Source organism: Euprymna scolopes, chromosome 42, assembly GCF_053919585.1.
Source record: "Euprymna scolopes isolate OS-2025 chromosome 42, ASM5391958v1, whole genome shotgun sequence".
NCBI classification, from domain to species: Eukaryota; Metazoa; Mollusca; class Cephalopoda; order Sepiida; family Sepiolidae; genus Euprymna; species Euprymna scolopes.
In genome coordinates, this window is record NC_136523.1 from 39,616,183 (window position 1) to 39,626,182 (window position 10,000).

The following is a 10,000-nucleotide window of genomic DNA, read 5'->3' on the forward strand; positions in this document are numbered from 1 at the left end:
TTATGCAGTAGGGCTAATATCTATTTAATGAAGCCGCCTTCAGCCTCAATCATCGCCTCGGTACAGGTCCAGAACTGGGAGCATACCTTTTCCACAAGTACCAGCGGGAGCTCAGTAAATACTCGGCAGATGGCAACGTTCAGGCTGGCTTTAGTATTGTGGGAGGTCATGTTGGTGATGTTCTCGACATATGACCAAACAAAGTAGTCCAGTGGGTTCAGGTCAGGTGGGGGGGAGGCGGGGGCCAATGAGAAAAGGGGCTAAAGTCATATCACTACTACTAAAGCTAAGTCTGGATCTCTTTGGACTTGTGGGGCGGTACTAAGTCCTGCTGCAACACCCAGAGTCTGGCAGCGGCCACCTGATTGCACCAGGAGATCATCACACTCTTCAACACATCCAGGTACACTTTGGTGTTGACTTTGAAGCCGACTTCGAAGATGTGAGGTGGCATGATGTGGCCCTCACTTGAAACCACACCAAAGACCATAACCATAGCTGGAAACTTGTTTTCATCACCCTGGGCATGTTTGTGTTATTCATAGCAATCCAGCGATGCATTTTAAGGCTGCTGGCAATGGTCCTGTTTTCATAACTTGGATCAGCAGAGAACATAAGTTGTACAGAGGCGCATCTCCGATCTCAATCATTGAACATTGTGTCATTTTAAGATATGATAAAAGGCTCCTATCGCTATTGGGTTTGGTACACAACTGGCCAACAAGTGGATGATCTGAAAAAAAAGAAAAAAAAACGGTTCTCGTCAAACGGAAATGGAATCATATCGTCTTTTTATTGTTCCACCCTGTATAAATACGTAAAAAAAAAAAAAAAAAAACGACACACGAGAGGACGCCTGTGTGATATTTTGGATCTTATAAAACAGCATTTTACATAAATAAATCATTTTCCTTTTCGACTTTTTGGCGGTTACTTTTTTGGAAGCTATTTTTTTTTTTTTTTTTTTGGCACCACAAAAGTTTCTTCAGTATTTTTGCAATTGTGTTTGACGAGAATGTTGGAGCACAGGCCGGAGTGGGTGGGGTGAGAGGATGCTTCTGCTTTCGATGGTAGGGCGGTGGATGGGAAACGCTGTTGGGTAAGAATAACATTTGGTGCTGTCATTTATACACGCACACATACGCACAAATATATACACATAATACATACACACATACAAACACATAATACATACACACATACAAACACATAATACATACACACATACAAACACATAATACATAGATATTTTCAACCATTTTTCAAACACACGTGCATACATACATACATACATACGCACACACACACACACACACACACACACACACACACACACACACACATATATATATTGTCTTTACATAAGCAGTAGTTTGTTGCTACACAGTCATGAGCATGTTTCGGTCTACCAGTATTTACTAACTAGACACCTCATCAGGCAACAACCCTTATTTTCGAAAACGGAATTCAAAATCTAAATAAGGGCTGTTGCCTGATGAGGTCTCTAGTTGGTAAATACTAGTAGACCGAAACATGCTCATGACTGTGTAGCAACAAACTACTGCTTATGTAAAGACAAATGTAACCTGCCCTACTTCTGTATTGAGCACTCTTGTATGAACCTCGTTATATTTCACTGGTTACCCTACCTTTGGAAAATAGAAACCTCAAATTACGAAAGTTCATATTCCAAAGTTCATGATGTTGACCATCTTATAATTTATCTCTTTAATTCAGTTGAGATTTACAATCCTTGACAGTATCTGTTTCGGAGCGCAAAAGTATTGTAAACATCAACTGAATTAAAGGAATAAATTATAAGATGGTCAACATCATGAACTTTGGAATATGAAATTTCGTTATTCATTATATTGCTCTGTAATTACATTGAGCTTCTTGAATAAGGATTATAATAAAATATATTTCCACATAGTGAGAGAGAGAGAGAAAGAGAGAAAGAGACAGTGAAACATTTATATTGAGATATCAAATACACTGTTCATCTTCCACTCAATAATGAAGATCAATATGCATTATATATATATATATATATATATATATATATATATATATATATATATGTATATGTATATATATTATGTCAGCATGTTAAAACATTTAAAAAAATAAATGTTTAAATTTCAACAGTGTTTCTTGCGGTTAACGGTGGCCATATGGATTGGGTCTTTGTTAATGAAGTTAGAAATGACTTCTGTTGCCAGGTTCGAATCTTTCGACTGACGTTAATCGTGACACCCTGCACTGATGATTCCTGAAAGGATGAAACACTAGTGTTTGTAGGTATTTAATGATTATTATAGTAAAAAATTATATCAGCCCCTTTAAGAAACTCGTTTCTTATCGTTGGACACGTTCAATTAGAATACAAAGTCGGTCAATTTAGCTTTTATGCTCGGATCATCATATAATGATTAGATCACTCTGACAGACGTTAATGAACATTTAAAAATAAATGTTTAAATTTCAACAATGCTTCTCGCGATCAATGATGGCCAAATAGGTTTTGTCCTTGCTAATAGAGTCACACAAGGCTTCTGCTGCTGAGTTCAAATTTATCGACCGGTGTAAATCGTGACACCCTGCACTGATGATTCCCGAAAGGATAAAACGCTAGTGTCTGTAGGTATTTGATAATTATCATAGAATATATATATAAAAGTGAACGTGTCTGTGTATCTGTGTGTCTGTATGTCTGTGTGTGTGTACATTTCCCTATGCAATAACTTTCTCAATTTTAAGTCTACAGACTCGAAATTTGATATACAGGGTACTAAGATTTGGGAAAATCTTTGGGATCAGTTTCCGGCCAGAAACTTAGCTGTTAAGGGGTCAAAGTTCAGCGATTTGACCTTTGAGAACTCTACAAAACTCCTCCGACAATTTTGGATCTAAACACTTCAAATTTTAGATATAGGTTCCTTGGACATGGATCTAACTTAATAACATAATTTGAGCCCAAAACAATAAATGTTAAGGGGTCATAATAGGGGTCAATGTTAAAAAAAAATTGACCTCTGCAGTCTCTACCAAATTACTCAGACAATTTCTGGTCTAAACATTTGAAATTTGACATAAAGCGTATTCAGAGATAGGACAAGCTTTTCAATCGGTTTGAGTCGGAAATTTTTAGTTACCAATATATAAATGTATGTATGTTTGCATGTCTACCTAAAACTTTCGACAGAGGCGACGGATTTTACCAAGATCAGTATCGTTTTAAAGTCCGACCTTTCAGACAACAAATATCGAAAAATTGGCTAAAAACATTAATTTTTTTTTTTTTTTTTTTTTTTTACACAGTGATCACCACTTATCAAGGCCCGGAAGTCACTCAGGGATAAGGGTTATTGCAAGTACATTACGTTAGTGTGGAGATTTGATGAAGTGTTTACTTAAGGGTGCGGTTTATTAGGAATTTGTAAACATTGGACTTGAAGACATCCAAGTTGTAGTCCGGTGGGAAGCAGGCAGACGGAACAGAGTTCCACAGGCGTGCAGTTCTAAGAAAGAAGCTTTGTTCATGGAATCCACGTTTTGATTTAGGCACAGATATAGAGTGGGGGAAATTTTTCACAGTGGATTCAGTTAGACGGGTGTTTTTCGTGAAAGATTGGCAAGGGGGGACCAGAGATTGGAGTTCAGACGAGCACCTGCCATGGAAATATCGATAAAACAAGGATAGGCTCGCAACGTCTCTTTTGTGGGAGAGAGGTTGCAGGGTAGAGAAAAGGGCATCCCCCATTAAGCCACAAAGTCTATTTTGTACTCTGTCAAGGCAGGATAGGCTGTTTTTGGCAGCTCCTGCCCAGATATGGCAACAGTATTCCATCCTTGGATGTACTTGGCTTTTATATAGATAGAGAATTGCATCAGTAGTGAGATATCTTCTGGAGTGGTAGAAGGATCCCACCATCTTTCCAGCGACCTTGGCAACAGACTTGATGTACATGTTCCATTTCAGATCAGGAGTAAAGGTCAAACCCAGAAGCTTGTCAAAACACGGGGCCTCACCCAGACGAGAGCCATCCATCACAATTGATGCCAGATGGGGATCAGAGCGTTGATGATGTAAGGATAGGAGTTTGGTTTTGGATGCATTAAAGGTAACCAGCCACATCTTCCCCCACTGAACCACGCGCTCGAGATCAGAGGAGAGAGAATCAGAGAGAACTTTGTCATTTACAGCCTTTGATGTGTTGCTGTAGATGGTCGTGTCATCAGCATAGATGTCAACGAATGATTTAAGTATGTGTTTAGGGAGGTCATTGATGTAGATCAGGAAGAGAGTTGGGCCCAGGATTGACCCCTGAGGGACTCCAGCATTTATATTGCAGGCCTCCGATTTTTGTCCATCTACCACTACTCTTATGAACCTATCGGAGAGAAATGATTTAATGATTGAGAAAACATTTCCAGTTATACCGTAGCTGGAAATCTTGTGAAGTAGACCCTTATGCCATACCTTGTCGAAGGCCTTTGATATATCAAGAGCAATTGCCCTAGAAAGGAAGCCTTTGTCAAGAGATTCACTAATCCTGTGGGATATAACCGTCAGCACATCTGCGGTAGATCTTGCAGAGTGGAAACCATATTGTGTTTCACTAAGAAGGTTATTCCTGCTGAGGTGGTTGACTATTTCTCTATTTAATATGGATTCCAGCAACTTACTCATAACACACAGGAGACTTATTGGTCTGTACTGAGAGGGAGATGACTTATCACCTGAATTCTTAAATACAGGGCAAACTGATGAGGTCTTCCAGGGAGTCGGAAAGCACTTCTCCTTAAGGCAGCACTTAAATAGTTTTGTAAGTATGGGAGCAAGTTCTGGTTGAAGCTTTTTTAACACTATAATTGGGATGGCATCAGGGCCAGTTGCATTACTGGAATCTAGGTTCTTGATTAGCTTGGCGACCTCATGCACGGATATTTGTATGTTACCTAGCTTGTTCTGTGTTATAGGAGGAAATATGGGGATCTTCAACTAGGCACTTTTCTACAGGGCTGGGGGGGGGTCGCTTTTTTCGCCGATATTTTTGAAAGTCATCCCCTCTTTTGATTGTCTAGCCTTAATTTAAAAAATGTAACTTTCGGTTTGGTGGTGCTCATAACAGCATAGACGTCAGGTTTTTCCCCCGTTCTTTTCCTCATTTGCGGTACGGGTTCGAGCCTGCCTTCCTACTACCACTTTTTTTTTTTTTTTTGCTCAACAGACACATCAAAACACCCGGCCAACGCCAGGCTGAAATGCTAGTATATCTATAAAAGTGAACGCGTGTGTATCTGTATGTGTGTGTGTGTGTGTGTGTGTGTGTGTACATTTCCCTACGCAATAACTTTGTCAATTTTAAGTCTACAGGCTCGAAATTTGATATACAGGTTACTGAGATTTGGGAAAATCTTTGTGATCCGTTTTCGGCCAGAAATTTGGCTGTTAAGGGGTCAAAGTTCAACTATTTGACTTTTAAGAACTCTACAAAACTCCTCTGCCAATTTTGGGTCTAAACACTTGAAATTGTAGATATTGGTTCCTTGGACATGGATCTAACTTAATAACTTGATTTGAGCCCAAAACAATAAATTTAAAGGGGACATAATAGGGGTCAAAGTTTTTAAAAAATTGACCTCTGCAGTCTCTACCAAATTACTCAGACAATTTCTGGTCTAAACATTTGAAATTTTACATAGAGGGTATTCAGGGAAAGCTTTTTCATCGGTTTGGATGCATGTATGTCTATCTAAAACTTTTGACGGAGGCGACGGATTTTACCAAGATCAGTATCGTTTTAAAGTTCGGCCTTTCATACGACAAATATCGAAAAATTGGCTAAAAACATTAATATCTTCACCTCCAACTAGGCACTTTTCTACAGGATGGGGGTCGCGTTTTTCGCTGATATTTTTTAAAGTTATCCTCTCCTTTAGATTGTCTAGCCTTAATTTAAACATAACTCACTTCAGGTTTAGTGGTGGTTGTAACCGCAAAGACGTCGGGTCTTTTTTTTGTTCTTTTCCTCCTTCACGGTATGGTTACTACCACTTATTTATTTTTTTGCTCGACATATACATCCAAACACCCGGGCAACACCGGGCTGAAATACTAGTGTATATATATATATATATATATATATATATATATATATATATTAAAACGTTTGACTCATGTCCAGGTAACCTACATTTAAAATTTTAAATGTTTGGACCCAAAATTGACACAGGAGTTTAGTAGAGCTTGTAAAGTTCAATTCTTTCAACTTTGACCTCTTGGCAGGCAAAGTTTTTCCCAAAAACTTATTAAAGAGCTTGCCGCATGTCTGAATACCCTTTATGTAAAATTTCAAATCTTTAGACCTAAAATTAGTTGAATAGTTTGCTAGAGACTACAAAGGTCAAATCTTTTGAACTTTGACATCTTTGCAACCAAATTTTCGGCTAAAACCTGATTAAAAAGGTTGCCCTATCTGAATACACTTTATGTAAAATTTCAAATGTTTAGACCAAAAATTGACTGAGTAATTTGGTAGAGACCGCAAAGGTCAGTTTTTAAAAAACTTGGACCCCAATTTTAATCTCTTAACCTTTATTGTTTGGGGCTCAAATCAAATTAAAAAGTTTGATTCATGTCCAAGTAACCTACATTTAAAATTTCAAGTGTTTAGACCCAAAATTGATGGAGGACTTTGGTAGAGTTTTCAAAGGTCAAATCGTTGAACTTTTACCACAGCCAAAAACCGATTAAAAAGATTTGCCTCAATTTCAATACCCTTAATGTCAAATCTCACTGAAAATTGGCAGAGTAGTTTGGTAGGGAAATGTACACGCACAGACATCAAGGCCAGAGCTTCTGGGGAAATATATAGATATATATCATTAAAATCAAGAATTAAGTTTCCAAGCAAAAAGCTCCTGTAAACTTAAAGTGTAAGCTTAAGTTAATATTTACATAGTAATCCCAACCAAACAAAAAAAGCTCAATACAACCAAAATGGAAAATAGAGCTTTTAATATACAATTTAAGACTGTAAATTATATTTTACAAGAATTTATTGTTCGACAGGATAGTCAAAAAAGAAATATTAAGATTTCTGTTTGAGTATCCTGACAAATGCATACACACACACAAAGTTCCTTTAATATATATATATATATATATATATATATATATATATATATATATATATATATATATATATATATATGTGTGTGTGTGTGTGATGAAAATAATGGAAATAGTATTCCGACAAAATAGAGAAAATAAAAAGGAACAAACCGTATTATGTGTTCATCAACGTTTCGTCTTTATTTCGAGACTTCCTCTGGATGAATGAGATTCAGAAACCAAAATATATATATATATTTTTTGGTTTCTTAATCTCATTCATCCAGAGGAATATATATATTTTTTGGTTTCTTAATCTCATTCATCCAGAGGAAGTCTCGAAATAAAAACGAAACGTTGATGAACACATAATACGGTTTGTTCCTTTTTATTTTCTCTATATATATATGTATATATATATATATATATATATATATATATATATATATATATATATAAACTACATCATTTAATCCCATAAATTAATATACAAAAGTATAAATTTATGCGTAAACTTTAAGTATTTACTTCAACAGTGCTCAATACATAGGTAGAGCTAGGTAGTAATTTATAAAATATATATGGCAATTAAGCTACACAGAATACTCTGCGTTTCATCCACGATAGGATGCATCAGGCTTATGCGAGAATTTTGTCGTTGTCTCACGTTTTTATATACGCACACAAAGGAACGGGTCAACCAGAAGTCAACTGGGCCTTTGCCCTGTAAATACCTGCTCATTGGCTGATTAGGAAGGGTGCGATGGAAACTAGAAAGCTGATTGGCTAACTAAAAACTCAATAGAAGTTGCGTATATAAAAACGCAAGACAACCACAAAATTCTCGCATAAGCCTGATGAATCCTAGGATGGATGAAATGCAAAATATTCTGTGTAGCTTAATCGCTATATATATATATATATATATATATATATATATATATATATATATATATGAGAGAGAGAGAGAGAGAAAGTATATAGACAACGGTATTTCAGAGCTAAATGCTTCTCACCAGTAGGAGAAACCCCCCCTTTCCTCCTCTTCAAATGACAAGCATTTAGCTTCAAAATATATATATAGTCTTATTTACAGTATTCCAAATTTTACTGGGTTTATATAATTGAAAATTCAGTAATCGTTCATATACCAATAATTTTTAAGCCAAAAAGAGAGCCACAAAATGATCATATTTCATAATTGAGCAATCATATATTGTTTTAACAAAAACCAAGACATAAAAGAATGGGTTCATAGCAAGAAATAGTGTATTTCATCGTTAGTTACGATTGTTTCAAGACTATTCGGACAAATTCAAACATTATGTCGTTTGAAAATTTTCACAAAAACAGCCTTTCGTCAGACTTATTGAATAAAAAACACTTTAACAATAAAACATTATGGAAACCATTTCCCTTATAAGGAAAAGAAAACAAGCGAAAATGTTTTACCTATATCGCAACCTTCGAAATATATATATATATATATATATATATAAAAGAGCAAATAGTTAATAAGACATGTTAAAAAACACTTTGAAAAAAAGTTAAAAACATATTTAATCTGAAAAGGAAACACTTAATAATAATAATATTTTATATATATATATATATATATATATATATATATATATATATATATATATATATTCATAGAAATAGATGCCATTTATTTATAAATCAGTATAAACAAGCATGGTACCTACTTTTCGCAATAGATAAAAAAACTTCTACGTTCAAGGGGATGGTAGTGATGGGGGGGGCGTGGTAATTGATTGTTCCAATATGTTTTATCTTCAGTATTGTCCTCTCGCGCTCTGCCGAATATAACAGACACCTGCAGAAGGTCATAAGGTCGGCCGGCAAAAACAATTATGACAAGGTACCCTTTCGAAAGGGGCCACGGAAGGAGGGCTACTTCAGAGAACGAAAAGAGAATATTAGATTAAGAAAAATAAAGTGTAGTTACGTCCATTCCATCTTCGAAAGAAAGATTTTTTTTTACATAAAAACAATATATATATATATATATATATATATATATATATATATATATATATATATATATATATATAGACATATATATATAGACATATATATGTATATATAGACATATATATGTATATATACGCATATATATATGTATATATACGCATATATATATATGTATATATACGCATATATATGTATATATATATATACAATATATATAGTGCATACATATGCATATATATACGCATATATATGTATATATATATACAATATATATATGTGTATACATATGCATATATATACGCATATATATATGTATATATACAATATATATATATGTGTATAGATATCTATATATATACGCGTATATACATATATATATATGTGTATATATATATGTACATATATGCATATGTATACACATATATATGAAATATATATATATATACACATATTTTATGAACTGTATATTTAGCAGGAGCTGCTAAAAACATCCTATCCTGCCTTGACAGAGTACAAAATAGACTTCGTTGCTTAGTTGGGGATGCCCCTTTCTCTTCCCTGAAGAGACGTTGCGAGCCTATCCTTGTTTTATCGTTATTTCCATGGCAAGTGCTCGTCTGAACTCCAATCTCTGGTCCCCCCTCGCCAATCTTTCACGAAAAACACCCGTCTAGCTGAATCCACTGTGAAAAATTTTCCCCACTCTTTATCTGTGCCTAAATCAAAACGTAAATTCCATGAAAAAAGCTTCTTTCTTAGAACTGCACGCCTGTAGAACTCTGTACCGTCTGACTGCTTCCCACCTGACTACAACCTGGATGTCTTCAAGTCCAACGTAAACAAATTCCTAATAAACCGCCCCCTTAAGTAAACACTTCATTAAAT

At 35.3% G+C, this 10,000-nt stretch overlaps 2 protein-coding genes across 2 annotated transcripts in view; one reads left to right on the forward strand and one right to left on the reverse strand.

The window, feature by feature from the left end:
* LOC145267032 (uncharacterized) overlaps positions 1–10,000 on the forward strand; it is a 432,374-nt gene that overhangs the window by 110,230 nt on the left and 312,144 nt on the right. The window lies entirely within an intron of this gene.
* The window catches only part of LOC145267034 (uncharacterized), an 84,207-nt gene that overhangs the window by 46 nt on the left and 74,161 nt on the right, over positions 1–10,000 (reverse strand). The window contains exon 2 of the mRNA XM_080122975.1: positions 1–733. This exon is cut by the window's left edge and continues 46 nt beyond it. Coding sequence (XP_079979101.1) covers positions 540–733 — 194 coding nt within the window. The 3' untranslated portion in view covers positions 1–539. The remainder of the gene's footprint in view (positions 734–10,000) is intronic.